The sequence below is a fragment of the Mustela nigripes genome, chromosome 6, assembly GCF_022355385.1.
Source record: "Mustela nigripes isolate SB6536 chromosome 6, MUSNIG.SB6536, whole genome shotgun sequence".
Classification (NCBI taxonomy): domain Eukaryota; kingdom Metazoa; phylum Chordata; class Mammalia; order Carnivora; family Mustelidae; genus Mustela; species Mustela nigripes.
This window is the reverse complement of record NC_081562.1, coordinates 139,315,313-139,334,524: the sequence shown is the minus strand read 5'-3', so window position 1 is coordinate 139,334,524 and position 19,212 is coordinate 139,315,313. Positions and strand designations below refer to the sequence as shown.

At 36.1% G+C, this 19,212-nt stretch overlaps 1 protein-coding gene and 1 long non-coding RNA gene across 2 annotated transcripts in view; one reads left to right on the top strand and one right to left on the bottom strand.

Annotated features, from left to right (window-relative positions):
- Positions 1 to 243: 243 nt before the first annotated feature.
- Positions 244 to 5,123, bottom strand: LOC132020916 (uncharacterized). Its single transcript, XR_009405147.1, has 3 exons — positions 5,086 to 5,123; positions 3,737 to 3,798; positions 244 to 329 (listed from the first exon to the last, which is right to left on the bottom strand). It is a non-coding gene; the product is annotated as an uncharacterized LOC132020916 (long non-coding RNA).
- A 750-nt stretch (positions 5,124 to 5,873) lies between these two features.
- The window catches only part of EPC1 (enhancer of polycomb homolog 1), an 89,582-nt gene continuing 76,243 nt past the window's right edge, over positions 5,874 to 19,212 (top strand). Inside the window, exon 1 of the mRNA XM_059404369.1 lies at positions 5,874 to 6,155. Within this exon, the coding sequence (XP_059260352.1) occupies positions 6,057 to 6,155 (99 nt within the window). The 5' untranslated portion in view covers positions 5,874 to 6,056. The remainder of the gene's footprint in view (positions 6,156 to 19,212) is intronic.

Genomic DNA, 19,212 nt, shown 5'->3' with positions numbered 1-19,212 from the left:
CAGCAACATGATTACAGGGTAACGTATAAACATAGGAGAGCTATTTTTTAATGAGAGAAATGAGTAGTCATCTTAAGCCCTTAGAACCGAGGTTAATATTTTTAAAAGAATTGTATCTGTACAGCTTCTTACTATATATGTTTACATAGAAATGATCAGATCCCATCACTCTATAATAATTAAAATAACTTCTTTAATTAAGAGATAGCATACAGGGAGCCTGTGTGGCTCAGTTGGCTAAGCATCTGACTCTGATCTTGGTTTGGGTCTTGACCTCAGAGTCATGGGTTTGGGCCTTGCCTTGGGCTCCAGACTGGGTATAGAGCGTCCTTAGGAAATAGAGAGAGAACATACATACAATTAAACAAATTCAGTGTACTAATCAATGTATAGCTCAGTAACTTTTACATCTATATGTGTAGATACATGACACACATCTATACACATACATATGTGCATTCTCGTATACTGGCAAACACAGCCCAGATTAAGACTGAAGATTTCTTGTATTCCGAAGTCCCTTTGTTCCCCTTCTCAGTCTAGTATACACAGCAATTAAAAAGTAGCTGGTTATAACAGAGAAAATACTGTGAAGATCACTCACACTAACTGCACCAGAAACCGCATTAGCTGTGAAGAAGAGACCCCATAAAAGAGTGCCTCAGACAAATTAACGATTTTCTTTTTCCCTTTTGTGCAAAGAAGTCCAGATGGAGTGAAGGTTCCAGAGGACCTAGTTTTTTTCCTTCTGTGCTGCTACCCTTAGCCATGAGCGATCTTGGTTTTCATGTAGCTCCAACTCTGCCCAGTATGGTGACCACACTCGAAGCGGGATGAAGGGCGAAGTTGAGGAGGAAAAGGCCCTCCCTGCTGAGTCAGGGCCCTGTCAGTGCTTTCTCAGAAGCCTCACCAAATCATGGCTGCCTAAACCTCACTGGGGAAAACTGCATGGCAAATAGTTTTGGGTGGCAAACCCCAAATAAATGGGAATTTCTGAGTAAGAAAGGAAGGGAGGATGGATATTGGTTAGCCAGCAGTCCGGCCACACCAATGGTCACCAATTGCTCCCCGGAATGACCTTGCTTGAAAATGCCACTTTGCTTGTAATGGATAAATGCAATCTGAAATCATCCTACCATGGGTAATGTGTTCCGAAATAAACATTCCTATAACCTCTGCTACAGATATAATATTAAACCATTTGGAAAGGAAGAAATCTAGTGAGGTACTGCTTCAAAAATATGTTTCCCGAGAAAGTATAACTTCATTCTTAAGAAGGAAAGTATAACTTTATTCTTAAGAAGGAAAAGCATAACTTTATTCTTAATAAGGGAAAATATTAAAGGGTAAAATTAAAAGAATTTGTTTAAGACCACACAAATAACTAAAGGAATTTGACGGCAGGTGTACATTAATTCTTTGGGACCCACAGATAGAAGTTTGGTCATTTTCAATCTGTAACGCTGTTCATGAGGATTATGAACTTTGATTTAAACTAAGAATGATTTCTTTTCAACAAACTGAATGCGACTAGAGTTTACAGATGCACACTCTCTTATCTACACTTACAAATTCCCAAAATTTGAAAACCGAAAACTTTTTCACAATTGTACTTCCTATTTGGTGTCAAAAGTTGACCTGAAATGACATGGGGCTACTTATAGTCTTTATTTACCCCATTTAGTATGATTGGTCATATATTTTGTTATATTTGGTTATGGGGCACTACATCATATTACTACTTTAAAATTACAGAAGTCACCCCCCCTTATCCATGGGGGATATGTTCCAGGACCCCTAAAGAATGCCTAAAACCTCAGACAGTACCAAATGCTATATATACTATGTCTTTTCCTACACATACATACCTTTGATAAAATTAAATTTGTAAACTAGGGACAGTAAGAGATTAACAATAACTAATAATAAAATAGGACAATTATAATAATATACTATAATACAAGCTACATTTATGTGGTCTCTTTCTCTCAAAACATCTCACTGTATCATCCTCACCCTTCTTGTTGTGATGGTGTGAGATGATAAAATGCTACATTATGGATGAAGTGAGGTGAGTGATAGAGGCGTTGTGACATAGCGTCAGGCAACTACTGACCTTCTGATGATTTGTCAGAAGGAGGATTATTGTACCTGTCAGAGGGTAGGTCCCATGTGACTGACTAAAAACTGCAGAAAGCAATACTGGGTAAGGGGGACCACTATATTTTAAAACTCTAAATTCCAAAATATAGCTTCTTTCACCTCACAGTTCTGAGAGGCAAAGGTCTTAAGAACTGCATTATCTAATTGGTTCACAATTTGATGTGTTTAGAGATTCCTATTGCTACAAAAGCTCATTGGAGGAATTACACATCACTGCTGTCAAAATTTTTCTAAGTCTTCAAATCTAAGAAATAGAACACATTATTTCTGCCCATGAATACACAGCATTTTGGTTTGCTAACAAAGAGTAAATTCAAAAAGGATAACTGTTTTGATTCCAAGTGTGTTAGTTAAATTCTAGCTTTAATAATGCTTTGGCTCATTTTGTTTTAAAAAAAAATGTGTTAATTGAGCTTTGTTCAACTGATAAGAAATACAAGGTTTTTTGAATAAAAAATGCCAAAATCAGCACTTGAAAAGAAGCAGAAAATGAGGCAAGTGGTTGCCTGAATTCTTTCTTTTCATTTTATTAGTAATATGTATGGTCTTAGATGTTTGTTTCTTGTTCATATTCATTTATGAACTGAGACATAATCAATCAATGGCTATAATGATGGAGATAAAATGTAGATTTTTTAAAAAAGATTTTATTTATTTGTCAAAGAAAGAGCACAAGCAGTGGGAGCAGCAGGCAGAGAGAAAAGCTGAGCAAGGAGCCCAAGTCAGGACTTGATCCCAGACCCCTGGGATCAAGACCTGAGCCAAAGCAAGCAATTAACCGATTGAGCCATCCAGCCATCCCTGAAATGTAGTTTTTAAAAAATATAATACCAAAACACTGTGATCCAGCTGTGTAAATTCACAATTTGCATGGGGTTTAATTTTTTTGTTTTGTTTTGTTTTGTTTTTTCTCCACTTCACCAAAGTTTCTCTGGATCTTTTAGCCACTAAAACCTCCAAAATCTCAATTTCCAACATTCTACTCTCTGAATATAATTCACTTGCTGAGATATGGAATTCTTTTCTGTAGCTTACAAACTTCTGCAGGATATCACCTCATTTCTGACTTCAACTGATGTCATTTTCCTTTTCTCTCAGTATACTGCCCCCACATTGGCCTCATTTTACTTCCTGGAATACTTCAAGCTCCATTCTGCCTCAGGACATTAGCACATGTCGTGCCCTACTTCTGGTCTGCTATTTCTCACATATTTTTCAAGTTTGGCTCCTTCTTATCCATCAAATCTAGCTTTAATGTCACCAGCTTAGAAAGAACTTTCCTTACCACCTTATCTATATGTTTCACTGCCTATTTTCAACTAAGACTTCACTCTGATTATTTTTTTAAAAGTACTTATAATTTGCTTGCTTATTTCTCTGTCTCCCCACTAGACAGTGAACTCTTTGAAGGGGATGATAAACTATCTCCTATTCATTAATATATATGTAGCACCAAGGATCATGCCTGGCACATTCTAAACTCTTAAGAACTATTTCAATAAACAACATGAGAATAATTTATCCTATGTCTTTCAGTAATAATTTTTCCAAAACATCTCACTCTACATTTTACCTTTACCAAAACAAATCTTGTAAATCATGAATATCGGCTCAAAAACTCTGAAGAAAATTCTCCTATAAGAAAGCATACAATTAGAAATAAGCACATTGTGGAATATGAACAGAAGATTCTAATCTATAGATAATAAAGTATACATTTGCAGGCATATCTATATGTGTATATATGGATGTACCTATATAATCATATATGTATAATTGTATGTATGCAAATATTAATGTGCATGTGTATATAGGGGTGATGGAAGGGGTGAGAGAGAAAAGAACAGGGCTAGGGTGGTAGAAAGACAAAAGAGCATAGTGAAACTGGCCTATAACAATTTTTTTCTATTGAAAGGAAAACTGCTTAAAAATTACTAAAAAATTTTAGTCTACTCTCCCTGTTAGATGACTTCTTAAGGATGTTTTCCAGATGATAATCAAATATTACCGAATTTTACTCTCATCGGGTCACTATTGATGAGATTACAAAATAAAATGGGTGTTCAGATATTCTTTTTACCATGGTTGTTCACTAAATATATCTGAATCCAAGTCTTCTGTCATCTCCTTCAGTTGACATTACAGCAAGGACAGAGAAGGGGTCTAGCTCAGGTTCTATCTAAATTGGCCTAGAACCCAGACCTGTAGGTGACCTGTGTGGCAAAAGTTAAAGGTCTCGCTTGAAGATATGGTCTTTTCCATGGTTTACCATGGACAGTCCCTGTTTATTCCAGTTGTCATATAACTAATAATATGTCCCCTTTTCACTCTCAAGTGTCCTAGTGAAGATGGTAAATTATATAGTCACCCTAGCTATAGCTCCTTAAATGCCAGGCAGGGATAGGGCTGCCAGACCAACAAGTGTGTGTGTATGGGAAAAGGTAGGCAATTCTCACCTCTGTCTTCATCCAACTCCTTTAAACCTTGTTCTATCTCATTAGAAATTTAGTTGGCAAAGAATGCAAAGAATTTTATCCTTAACACATTCAATGAATACATATATGCAGTATTTGACACATTTCGATATTTGCTGGCTTTTTGACTTCACGTTTGCAAACGTCGTGTCGCATTCATTTCACATCACATTTTTCTAAGTCTCAGGCTTCGTTTTTATTTAAAAGCCCAGTTGCAACCGCCAAATACCTGACTCAGCTCACGACTAGAGACGGAGCATCAAATTTCCCAGCCCACTTAATTTGGAAGCCTGCCAAGATAGGTGAAAGACCTTATAAATATGTAAAGCAGGAAGTTCGAATTACAGTCAAGTAAATCTCTAGTGATTGATGTTCTTTTCAAAACAATTAAAAAAAAAAAACTCATAAAAGCAGCACATTTCTAAGACCCCCTCCACCCCCTCCTTACCAAAGGTTTCACCCGAGTTGAGCCTGGACAATGTACTTTTAGTACTGTATTTATTTTGGATTTTTACCACTTCCTGGAGGCCAGGAGGAGGCACAGTGGGAGGATCCAAAAAAACTCAGTACCACAGCCATTTTGTTTGTAAGGCAGAGTGGTAGAATTCTGTCAGCCAGTAAAGCTTTTTGAAACAGAATTTTTAAGGAGGGAAAAAAAAAAAAAGTGTGCCTATTGTTTTAAATTTAACCACCAAAGCCCTTTTATTTTCGTTCCTTGCACCAATGGTAGTTACTGCGGCTAACGAATTCTGTTTTTACAAGGAATCCAAGCTCCCCGAGCTACAGGAGTCTTGAATTTTGTTCACGGATTACCGCCTTCTTTAGGGACCCAATGATGTCAAATCAAAACTGTTTTGATGGCCATAGTTTTCAAATGGCCATATTTGTATCCCCATTACATATCGACGTTCGGGAAGTGATAAACGATTTGCTTATGGAAAGCCTTCTCTTCCGCAAAAACCCACACACAGGAGGGAAGAGTGTTCCTGGAGCCGTTCAAAGGGCATTTTCCCGAGCTCCCAGGCAGTCGTGGGAGCTATTGTTTTGCAGTGTCACTTAATAGCGAGCTTAGACTTTTGTCATTTGGGTGGCTGTGCTTTTAAAAGCCCAGTGTAAAATGGCACACACACTGCATTTTTTTCCGAGCTGCAGGAGGCGGGGGGAGCGGGGGATAGTGCAGACTGTAGGGACACTGCCCTCCTAACCAATCAGAGCACGTCTGCTTGCCATCGCAAAGTTGTTAACCCCAGAGTCTTCTGGCTGCCGCTGCCTCCTCTGCTTTTAATCTTCGTGGATATTTCTCCGATTTTTTCCAAACGCCCACAGATCCTGGGGGAAGCCACCCCATTCAGCCACTGATCATGGAAGAAAGTATTACTTTTTATTTACCAAATATTTTAAAGATGTTTGAAGATCCATATGCTGCCTGGAGGCTGTTGTTTCCAGGGACACAAGTATTCAGCCTATATTGTTACAATTATTTTTCAAGAACTGGCTTCTTCTCTGCCTACACCAATGGTAAGTTTGTAATTTTAAACATTTATGTCATTAAATCTTTGAATGAGCCTCCAGATGAAGAGGATTTTCATTGTGTTTCTTCTAACAAAACCAATCTTTGTATTTTTCTTTTAGCTTTGGTCTCTGCATATTCCACCTAATCTTGTCTGGTAAAATTTTACTAAAAGAAAAAAAAAAAACATTTTTTTTCATTATTAAAGCCAAATATTTGTAATATAAATTATACTTTAATTACTGTGAACTACAGGGGAACTCAGCTATTTCAAGATGGACTTGTTTTGTGCCAGCAATGTTGGTAATGCCAAATATGTGCATATCCTCTTTATAAAAATTATGTATTACCTAATTTGTCCAGGACTAAATTATCAGCAGGCAAACTATGGATGTAGTTTTGTTTCTTTCTTTTTCTTTTCTTTTCTTTTTTTTTTTTTTTTAATAGGCCTATTGTGGTTTTCTTGATGGATTACTTGGATACAAACTACAGAAAAGCTGCCCTTGGTATAATGAAGGTGGAGATTGACATAACCGGGTTTATATTAAGTTATGGCTGTTACTAAATAGTGGATCTTTTCTTCGCTGATCAGATCTAAACTTGTATTCCATGATATTAATTCCTTGAAGCTCTTCGTTAGATAATCTTTGCAGATCTAGCTTGTTTTTCTCCAAAAAGGTACATTTGGGAGACATTTTGTAATTTTTAGCATTTTTCTAATTTTTTTTTCTTTTTGCACACGGTGGGAGATCTTTTTTGTTTTGCATTGATCTGTGTTGGTGGCGCTGTAGTGCTCCTCAACAATTTATGTCAGTTTCACTAAAAGAAAAAAGGAGGAAAAAAAAGAGGTGGGGCAAGATTTGATCTATTATCTTATCCCTTTATTTCCTTAAAGAAAGTTCAATTTGGTCAGGGGAATTATTCAGTTGTATTATTTAAATGTTTATTGTGAACTGTGAACCGTGGGTGAGAGCAGACATGTCGTCACAACCCGTCCAGGGAGCATCAGGGACAAGCGTGCAGTTTGCAGTTGTGTTTTATCTGATCTGATTATCTCTAGATCAGAATTTTTCAATAATTAGCTGTTGGTTTACTTTCTCTTGCCTTCGTAACATTTTGCATTTTCTCTGTATTATAATACCATGCATGTTAATGTTTTTCCAATGTAACAAAATGTTTGAGTTTTAGTTCACTCAACATTGTAAAAGTTGAATTTTGTTTTGAACCTAGGGATTTCTTAAATAACTATTCTAAGTTTCTCCAGGGAATTTTCTACTAGGTTGGCATGTAATAATGCCTACATTATTATTTATTTTGAAATGATACTTCAATTGAATTTGTGTATATCCTTGTTTTGAAAAAAGCAAATGTTTTGGAATAAGGTAATTTTTTGAGAACATGTACACAACTGTTTCTAACTTTAAAAATACTGGTATTCGTTTATCTGAATGCAGGTAAAATGTTTATCATCTTTGTTCTTACTGAGAATTATCTGACTAGAGAATATGGGGTTTAGGCCCAAAGCTTCCCAAGAACAAAATGTACATTATGATATGACATATGTTATACCCGTCTCTGTGAACATTTTAGTTGTTTGTGAAGATAGTAAGTATATCCTTCGTTCGAAAAGAAAGTGGGAGGAATCAATAACCATACCTAAACATATTATTTTGCTAAATAAAATAAAAACAACTGAAGTACTATCCTAGACCACCTTAACGTATGATTGAATAATTTCTTGAGAGAGTGAAGATTTCTGGAGTTACTGGTTTTTTTCACTTTGAAATAGGTAAATGCTTATTTCACTAATCATTTAAAATTCTTAAGTAAATGAATATGTGAAAATGTCTAAGAATAGTATTTCTCATTTTTGTGTCCATGTAATTTATTTCTATAGGACTCTTTCCTTGAACTTCAAAAATAATTATGTATCACGTCCATAGTTTTGTTTATACCATGCTGTAAAAATGTTAAAATGTCCACTGTAACATTTTATCTCTTTATACAATTTAAATGCCCCATCAAGACTAGTTTTGACATTATAGATTATTTATAGAATGAAATACAGCAGGTGTAAATATACTATCGAACCCTCTGGTTATTCTGGAGAGTTTAGTTCTCCGAACTTGATCTACTGAATAAAATATACTTCCCAATATGTTTGTTGCTAAAATATTCTGTTATTCAGCTGGTGATATATTTTATTTTTATCTGTAAAAACTAAAAATGTTTATATACTGTAGTTCCCCTTTTAAAAACAAACTGATTCTATGAAGTCCATATGTAGCTATGCAATGCTCTTTGTTCTCCTACATCATTGACTATTACATCATTGATTATGAAGTAACCATTAGAGTTAAATCTTCACTTTTTAAAATCATCCGTATATATTTATATTCAAGATATTCTTTTATATGTTCCTCTTACATCACTAGGTAGGTAAGGAGGTTTAAATCTATAAGGCAAAAACAATTTATTATTTTATATTATTCTCCATTTTTAAATCCACCTTGTGCTTCATTTTAGCTCTGGATTCTTTGGACATTAATTCTTTTTTTAACTGACAATATTTTTGTGGGCATTAGTTCATGAGTTTGGTGTGATTTAGATTAGAATTATTATAAACTATGTTTTTATCATAAAAAAATCTTTATCTATTAAATGTAGTCTAGAGAGAACTCAGTTTTCCATAGTAACAGTTACTAGATCATGAACAATAAAAAAATTATTTAAAGAAAAACCCTGAAATATCATTTCAGTTAATAATACACATTTATTTCTTTCTTGCACACCATTTTATCAGAGATAGTAACAAGTAACAAAATTGACTACATTAAAATGTCATATCATATTTTCTTACTCTGCCCATCCCTCTGGTGGAAGGGAGGGGTCAATGAGTAGTGAAATCGCCAAAAACAGGTTGCAGAAAAAATAAATAAATGGTGCCAAAGACATGGAGAATCTGTAAATCAAATTCTAAACAATAAACCTCAGAAAAGTAAATTTGAAATTACGGAGTTTGGTCAATAACAGAAATAAGATGGAAATTTTATTATGACAATGTAATGAACCAATGCAATTTCCTAATTTATTAATTTGTACTCATTAGTATTGCTAAAAATTGAGAAAATTTTTAGGTTAGCCAAACCTATTAGGAAAGATGAGATAACAAAGGGAAGAAATATTAAGATGACCTAATATAAATGCTAAAAATATTAGCCAGGGCCAATCTAATATACCTAGGAATGAACTTCTTTAGAAGAAGGAAAAATAGCTAAAAATTTTTTTCTCAGAAAACCAAGTTCAATACAGACCTGAAATTGTACTTTTCCAGTTCCACCCACTTCTTGTCCATATTTACCTCTGCTGTTTCTTGGACATATCATTACTTTCCACAAGACTATACAGATTCACTGCTGTCCTTAGGTTGTGCAAGGAAAGAGAAGGGGAAAGTAATAGACAAAAATGGGTATTTGCAGTATAAATTTTTTTATAATTCCAAAAAGATTCTTAAATGAAGAGTCTAAAGAGAAAATAAAGCAAAGAAATTATTTCTTTGTGAAAAAGACAAAAGGGTTTTACTTTCTACTGGATTTGTTCAACATTTATTTTTATTTGGAGATTTATTTATTTTAGATTTTTTTCCTACCTATTATTTCCTACCATGCTAAGATGCTGGGGTATAATATTAAGACAAGACAAGCATCCCTGCTTTCATGGAGTTTATTGTCCAAGAAGGTTCAAGTTTTAATCTAAGGTGTTAGATATGGGGGCCTCCCATTTGGAAATAAAGACCACATGAGATTTCTAGAGTAAAAAACTTTTTTTTTTAAATTTAAATATAGTCAAATGATTTAACAACTGTCCTTCTATTGAGGGGCCATTAGTTGGGCACCAGATATTCACACACTGAGGGGGAAATAGCCCTCAGATTTTAGATATAGCCCAAATAGATGCTACATAAATAGTTAACCAATACCAATTTTTATTGCGAAATGAGAAATAAAACATAAACTTACTTACTTGTGAAGAGAGATGGAGGTCACTCTGGTAGTGGGAATTTGGGGTGTGTCCTTGTAAGGTCCATTTAATGAAAACTTTGAATGTGGTAGAGCCTCATTTTGTACATTTTATTCACTCTGTCATGAAAAAACTGTCAATGTAAATATAAATTGTGAAATGAAGCAGGGAAATATGATTGCAGTGTAAAGGATTATATCAAAATTAAAATATTTATTTTCATTTTAAAATCTGCAATATTTTTAATGATAGATAAAACAAAATTTTTAAATAAAAACAAATAATTTAATTTACTAAAATAACATAATCACACATTTAGCTAATACTTAATTAGTTAAGCACATGAGACATGGAGCAGGAAAGTAAGCCTGCTATTGTATGTAGATTAATGATCTCTTCATTAAGGATTCTCTATATGTGGATTAAGATGAATTTGAGAATAAAGTCATCAAATTATTTTGTCATAGAGCCAATTAATCCATACTAGGTATAGATGTATTATGGCATTTTGTTTGCTTTTGTACTAACACAGAACCTTCCTGATAGTGACATTAAAAAAAATATGGACATGTATTATTTCAACTAAATCAGTAACAGGAAGCAAGCCAGTTCTACATCTGCTTCAGTAGTAGCTCAACAGTGTTACCAATGTCCTTAGCAGATTCCATTCTTTTACATTGCCACAATGTCAGCAATTGTCTTTCCTCATAGTAACAATATGGCTGCTACAGCTCCAATCATCATAGCCTGATATTACAATTTTCAAAGGGGAGATCGTTTCTCTTAATACATCCTTCTATAAGGGAAGAAATTCTTGGGGTGCCTGGGTGGTGCAGGGGGTTAAGCTTCTGCCTTCGGCTCAGGTTATGGCCTGGGATCAGTTGGGCTCAGCTCAGCGGGGAGCCTGCTTCCCTATCTCTCTCTCTGCCTGCCTCTCTGCCTGCTTGTGATCTCTCTGTCAAATAAATAAATACAATCTTTTAAAAAATAATAATAATAAAGGAAGAAATTCTTTCCAGTGGCCCACAGCACACTGCTTCTTACAGCTCATTGACTATGTTTATAGGACATGTTCGTACCTCACCCAGTCATGGACAAGGAGATTAAAATTCCCGTGATTAGTTTGGCTAGAGAAGAGTTCTTGGAAGGGTGAATACCAGCTCAGTATCCAGTGTGATAACTCAGTATGGTTAGCTCCTATTTGTTTTGTATGAACTTTAACTGCTTTGTGTGAACATTCTTGAGTGATAAAACAGAAGTATCTGTTTTCATAGAGACCAGACTGGACACGAAGGCAGCTAACTAAAAACTAAACTACACTAAAAACAAACATTTAATCAGAGCTTACCATGTTCCAGCTTCTAGCTAAATGCTACTTTTATTATATACTTAAATTCTCACACAAATTTTGGACAGTTAATATACCCATTTTACAGATGAGGAAACTGAGGCTTAGAAAGATTTGACCCAGGTTACCCATTAAATAAAAAAGCTGGAGTTTGAACCTGGGACATTTGAAATCAGAGGACATTTGGAATCAGTGTACTTACCTGTACTTCTATACTATCACTTTAGACATTTGTAAAATTTATGTTCTGTAAATAGATATATTTTAAATGCACAATACAATGTCACTGTTTAAATGAATCCTCTAGTGAATCATTTTATAAATCTAGTATTTTCATAAAAACAGTAATTGGCCACCTAACTTAGCAGTTGTATACATCTGAATTTTTGTATGTTGAATTTGCTGGAGGCACACTTGTATTGCATCTTACCTCTTCAGAAACATCTCATGAAATTCTTTCAGAAGTTTGATTTTATAGAGAAAAGAAAGATCAGAGACTAGAGATTCAGTGAGGCTTAGTTGAACTGGATAAATTCATGATTCATAACACTAGGTCCAAACAGAATATTGGGATCTGTTTCACAACTTACAAGTTCAGTTTTATGTACAAAATGTTTTATCTTAACCAAGTTTGGGCTGAATGGAAGTCTCCCCCTCTGGGACATTTTGGGTGGATTCAGTGTACTCTACATCAGTGGATCTCAGATGTCACTGTGCACCAGAATCACCTAAAACACAAATTTCTGGGCCCCACAGCTAGGGTTCCTGGCTCAGTTGGTCTGGATTGAGGCCTGAGAAGCTGCATTTCTGGCAAGCTCCCAGATGCCACTGATGTTGCTGGTCCCTTTGAGACCCTGATCTAGAGAATCAGATGGCACCAGCCATGATAAGTATTTTGACTTTGAAATATGCCAAACTTAAAAGAATGTCATTCACTATTTGGCAAATGTAGGAATACACATATATTGAAATTCTGAATAGGGTTGTCAGGATAGCCTCACTGAAAAGGGAAGAGTTGAGCAATGACCTGAAGGACGATTCTTCTTATGCCTCAGCACGAATATCACATTTCAGATTTGCCAGTGAATCATATATGTGTGTGTATTATTTTTAACCTTTTTCCCCCCCCAAAAAATAGCAATCCACAATTTACAAATTATTTTTAAAAGCAGGTAAAAATAGAACTTAGTTGTGCTCAGTCGCGAGTCACATCCAAGAAAGACTTCTGTATTGGCATTTTTCTGTTTTTTTTTTTACTTTATCCCCCAGCCACGAATGCCCCACATTCATTAATGGGACATGGTTTCGATGAGACCGAGAAAGAAGCTGCCATGCCAATGGCCTATATTTAGCTTTGAAACTCAGGCCACTGCCCCAATCCACGGAAACTCTCCATCATCCAAGACAAAGGTCATAACCTCCAGTTGAAAAACACTATCATATGCCAAGGAGTGAAGAAGACTTTTTCCAAAAGTTTAATTGCTCCACTGCTTTGACACTTAAGAAATTTTTAGTTCTGAAGGTCTTTGCTCATTTTTCATTAAAGTCCAAGAAACGAACTGCCAGCATAAATGAGTAAAAGACAATCAGCAAATCCAATGTCCTAACATTCCCAGAGCCTATATAAACTTTGAGCTATCCTTTCATAGCACTAAAGGCTTCGACAAGAAACTAGCATGAAGTACCCCAAGAGACAAGAGTAGTTAAGTGTGGATTGGTGTGGTCCAGTAGCAAAAAGAGTCATTCAGCTGCTGTATATAATAAACTCAAATCATTTTAAATGGTCTAAGCCTGCCAAGCTGTGCTGCCCAACACATAGTCATTAGCCTTCTGTAGCTATGTAAATTTAAGTTGGAATTGGAATTAAAAATTTAGAAGCTACACCTATCTGGTGGCTACCATCTTGGACAACAGATTTATGGAACATTTCTGTCTTAGTCTGTTCAGGCTGCTATTACAATACCATAGTGTGGGTGGGTTATAAACAACAAAAATTTCTCGTGGTTACAGAAGCTGGAAGTCCAAGATCAAGGTGCTGGCAGATTCAGTGTCTGGTGATGGTCATAATGTCCTGCTGTGTCCTCTCAGCCAAAGAGGTGAGGGGGCTCTCTGGGGTCTGTTTTACAGAAGCACTAATTCCATTCATGAGGTTTCTACCCTCATGACCTAAACACCTCCCAAAGGTCCCACCTCCAAACACCATCACATTGGGGGTTAGAATTTCAGTGTATGAATTTGAGGGGGAATATAAGCATTCAGTCTATAGCAGTTTCCATAATTGCAGAAAGTTCTATTGGATAGCACTAGTGCTTGTGCTTGGCTGTGCTTGGCTCACACTATTATTACACCAGGGCTTCTCAACTTCCTGTAGTTACCATCATCCAGAAACTTAAAAATAAAATGCCCGCACCCCATGCCCAGAGATTGGCCTGGATCAGATCTTGGCATAAGCATTTCCCAAAAGCTATTCACAGGATTCCAATCTACAGCTGGAGTTGAGAATTGCTAAGTTCCTCTACTGAAGTAAGCCACTAAACCAAAAAATGAAGAGGTCAGTCGATTAGTGCTGCTACTTCTCATCTCAATAGTTCAAAACCTACAGTCACATCTCCTAGAAAGTGAGGAAGGTTCAAACCCAGGTAAAGAATAACTGGACAGTGTGGCCAGTTCTGTGGGATAAACCATTAAGTTGACCACCTAATGAACACCAGCTTTAGCTGGGAGAAAAACAGCCCAGTTACCACTATTTGTTTTGCATACTGAAAGACCATTCTGAAGTTAATTCGAGTTTTCAAAAGGTAATATGAAATTTATTAATGTTACTATCCAAGGAAGCTCTCCCTAATGTTTTTAAATTTAGTTCACAAATCTTATCATATTTATAAATCTGGCAAATTTTAGAAATCATGGACCTTTAAAATTTGGTCTTATTTATACTATTACTTGATTAAATACCTTCCAACTTTGTATTCCTCTTTATACTGCATTTATAAATTTACTGCATACAGCTGCCTCTTTTGGTATCTAATAACCAGTTTCAAGAAGTCAAGAAAGTCTTACATATCTAATAAATTTATGATTCTTAAGTTCTCTAATGTTTCAATACTATATATAATTTTGTAGGAATTGTACTTTAAAGTCTAATAGGCTGTCCTCTTACTCCAATTGGTCAAGTGTTCTTAAAGAGAACAATTAATCTACATTAAAAACACTTTTGTACTTATTGTACATCTTTCTGGAGTTAAAAGCTTCTTACCTGCTAAGAAAACAGTTATGTCCTACCTAACAATTTTGGGTGATGCCTTCCCAAGTAAATTTTTTGATCTGCCTTTTCAATAAACTGGTTTCTTGATGAGCAGAGGTTTGGGTGGAACAGACTAGATCCTTGGCTGAGACATTGATGGATCATTCTGAACCTTACTGACATTCATTGTATCCCTATACCCCACCCCACAAAAAGTGAGTCATATCTTTACCTTTTTTTAAGTCAGGTTAGAATCTTTGATCCTCACACACACAAATGGCTACAATGAACAAATATTTAGGTTGTACGTTTCTTAATCCTTTAGAATAGATAACTGTCCTTTTTTCTTAATCTAGACACCTTTGAACTTGGCTGAATCTCTCACATTCTGTCTTACAGGACAATCAACTCTTGGAGATACTAACAGATCTTTAATTGACACTGAATCTCTCTATGATTTTGTCTAGGTCTACATTTTCCAAGCATATTCTGTTGACAAGTTTGTTTTTTTTTTAACCCCTAGAATGGCTGACTAGAAGCCTCTCCGTACATACACATTTCTATTGAAAACATTATGAGAACACAGCTTTGCCTGATTTGTTTGTGTTCTAGCTTTGCCCTTTAACTCATTATAGTCTAACAACAGCCTCGTGAGGAAGGAATATTACCTTGTTTCAAAGAAGAGGAAACTGAGGGTCTGCACAGTTAAGTAACTTGGGCCAGTTACCCTCCTCATGTGGCTGTTTTGAGACTATGATGAGTTAAAGCACTTAAACCACCAAGAAAGCACCAAGTGCCTGATAATGTTGTAAACATCCGGTATATGCCATTCATTTTTTCATAGACACCACTGATTTCAAGGACCTAAACAGGCATTACACAGTGTGTTAGGAATTAAAAACGTCATCCGATTTAGGCATATGGGTATCACAATATTATTAGAGAGGCTCTCATTATCCTCTGCAGTTACTCTCAAAAGTTAGTAAGTCCAATAGTATCTCCAGCAATTAAGGTTTCTTTGTTACCTGCTCTTCACTCACTAAATAAATCTTTATCAGGCTTCTTAAAAACAACAGCAACAACACTATCCTGAGCCTTAACAGATTAGAGAGAAGAGAAGCAGTTGGGAATTGGGGTGAACTTCATGGAGAAGATACTTTTGACCAGAGCCTTGAAAGACACATAGATTTTCGATATGTAGACATTGAGAGAAGACATTCCAGGTAAGTAAGGAAAGTAGTGGGGCACAGACAACGAGGAGAGAAAACACATGGCATTTGGAAATACCAGCTAGAAGCCCAGTGTGGGTAGAAAGTTAGCTATAATGTGTGGGAATTAGAGAGTGGGAGATGGGAGAGATGGACCTGCGATGGTACCTTGGAACCAACACAAGGAGGTTTTGGAATCCCAAGTTAAGGAATCTGGAAGTCAGTCATTTCCAATAGAACACCAATTCAAGTTCTTGTTAGCCAAAAAATGATGATGGGACAAATAGTTCTTTCTTATTTTACCATTTACCTATTAGCCTGAGTAGGGGAAAACTTCAGTGGTCTGGATCTCTTGCTAGGTAAGTTTTGATGGGGAGAACATGGAGAAGTAGGAAAGGTTGAAAAGTTTGGGACAGTTTTTAGTAAGTGTGGACACTGGGCAGCAGGGGGCAGCAGGAGGGCACCTAAAAGTCAAATGAATGCATAGGGCATTTGCTTCTGTAATATTGCTTGACCATTATAAATTTACATAATATAGGCTACTTATATTAATAATAACTTAGCATTCTTTCCCCAAAAATGAAGAGAAATTAAGAGAAAAGAAGAAAAGTAACAGGCTGGCTGATGGCAGAATGACATTGCTGTTTATTTGAGAGCATAGAAATGAACAGTTGTCTATGTGTTATTTCTTTTCAGAGTTCATATAAGTTTGAAAATGTCTAAATTTAAATTGGAAAGCATTTAAATTTTCAAATTTTCATTTAGAAGTTTTCATTTAGAAAACTTTTATGACTCTTAAAGAAAACTTTTATGACTCTTAAAGATTCTACATTTTTTTGAAGTACCCTTGTTCAGCTACACTGATATCCTGCATTCCTTAAAGAAACTGGTTAAAGAGAGAGAGGGAGAGAAAAAAAAAACACTTGAAAATAAAATTGTACTTAAATAATGAACAGAAATTTTAATACACACCCTATTTTACATACCAAATATATGGAATTTTGAATTTTGGCTCTTATGCTCATGAAATTTTTGGACATCCAAATGAAGTTTTTTTCTTTATATCTAAAATTCGGTGGGACACCTGGGTGGCTCAGTCAGTTAAGCATCTGCCTTCAGCTCAGGTCGTGATCCTGGGGTCCTGGGATTGAGTCCCGCATCAGGTTCCTTGCTCAGGGGGAGCCTGCTTCTCCCACTGCAAGGCACCTGTGCTCCCTCTCTCTTTGTGTTAAATAAATAAAATATTTTTTAAAAAATAAGGTAAAATTTGAGACTATCTACACTGTATGTCTACATTATATTTTTCAGGTGAAATTCACCTCTTACTAACCTGTTCAAAAATTTGGATGGTTCATGGGCACCTGGGTGGTGCAGTGGGTTGAGCGTCTGTCTTCGGCTTCTGGTCACAATCCCAGAGTCCTGGGATTGAGTCCCACCTCAGGCTCCCTCCTTGGCTGGGAGTCTGCTTCTCCCTCTTCCTATGCCCCTCCCCCCTGCTTGTGTGTACTCTCTCTCCCTCTCTCTCTCTCATGTTCTGTCTCTCTCAGATCAATAAGTAAATAAAATATACTTTAAGTTTAGATGGTTCATGATATTAAGAGTAGAAAATGAGAAGCTTCCATGTAGATGTTTTGTTTTTGTTTTTGTTTTTTTAGTTCTGGGATTTACCTTTGTGAATGCTTCATTACACCCACCAGAAAATAGCTCTTTCTCTCCTTGTGTGAGGAAGATGTATAATAATGTGAGGAAGAGGTATAATAATGCTCATACACAACACACATAGAAACTTTCTTTGTTCCTTCATGATTCTCTCAATGCCCATCACACATGTTTAGATGGTTGTGACCCCTGCGTGGGTCATCCTTCAGGTGCTGCTTTTTGTTCCCTCGTTTCACCTTTCTGTAGATGCTTCTCTCCATGTATTGACATATGTTATACTTGTCACTTTAAATGGCCACATAAACTGATGGCTGGCTATTCTGTGCTTGTGGAATATTGATTGCCACCTTCATTCAGGAACATCTGAAATGATGAACAAACTTTTGGTTTAAGGTCGTTGACCTGAGGGGCTCCTGAGTGCTGCAGTCAGTTAAGCATCTGACTTGGTTTCTGCTCAGGTCATGATCCAAGGGTCGTGGGATTAAGACCCCTGTCCAGTGCCATACTCAAAAAGAGTCTGCTTAAAATTCTCTCTCCTTGGGCACCTGGGTGGCTCAGTTGGTTAAGTTACTGCCTTCAGCTCAGGTCATGATCCTGGAGTCCCAGGATCAAGTCCCACATCAGGCTCCCTGCTCCACAGGGAGTCTTCTCCTCCCGCTGACCTTTCTCCTCTCATGCTCTCTTTCATTCTCTCTCTCTCAAATAAATAAATTAATTTAAAAAAAGAGATAGTTTACCTGAAAATTAGTACTTAAATATCATGAAAGGAAATGAGAACAACTTCATAAATTTATGAAGCATTTCTTGTGTATTTTATTTCCATCATTTGTAAATCTGAAAATATAAAAATAAAAAAATTATTTAAAATGTTACCTTTTGGGGCACCTGGGTGGCTCAGTGGGTTAAAGCCTCTGCCTTCAGCTCAGGTCGTGGTCCCAGGGTCCTGGGATTGAGCCCCACATCGGGCTCTCTGCTCCGCAGGGAGCCTGCTTCCTCCTCTCTCTCTCTGCCTGCCTCTCTGCCTACCTGTGATCTCTGTCTGTCAAATAAATAAATAAAATCTTTAAAAATAAAAAAAAATAAAATAAAATAAAATAAAATAAAATGTTACCTTTCAAGCTAGGATGACCAGGGTATACACAGGACATGCCCTGTTTGTTTTTACAGGAACTAATTCCATTAAGGAAAAATATGGCATTAATACAGTGCTTGCACAGAGGCAGGGCCTGATAAGTGAAACATTAGGAAATTTTATGAAAGTATATGTAACACAATCTAGTTCTTTGATGTAAGATTTAAATGTACTCTTCATACTTGCATCGTATTTTTCAAATTGTTAAACTGGTTAAATTGTTACTACTGTTCTGGTTGTTGCTATTTGGTATTTTTCTCAGTGCCTGGATAGTAGCATTGTGTTAATTTTCTCAATTTGTTACCTAGAAATTCCCTGCCCTTTTCCAGTGAGAATTTCAGGCTAATTGCAGATCTTCTATTACTAGGCTTAATTATTTCGATCACTTCTGCTTCAGCTTTTATTTTGAAGTTTGTCTCTTCCTTTTGGTATTAATTCTGAATCTTGATTTTCC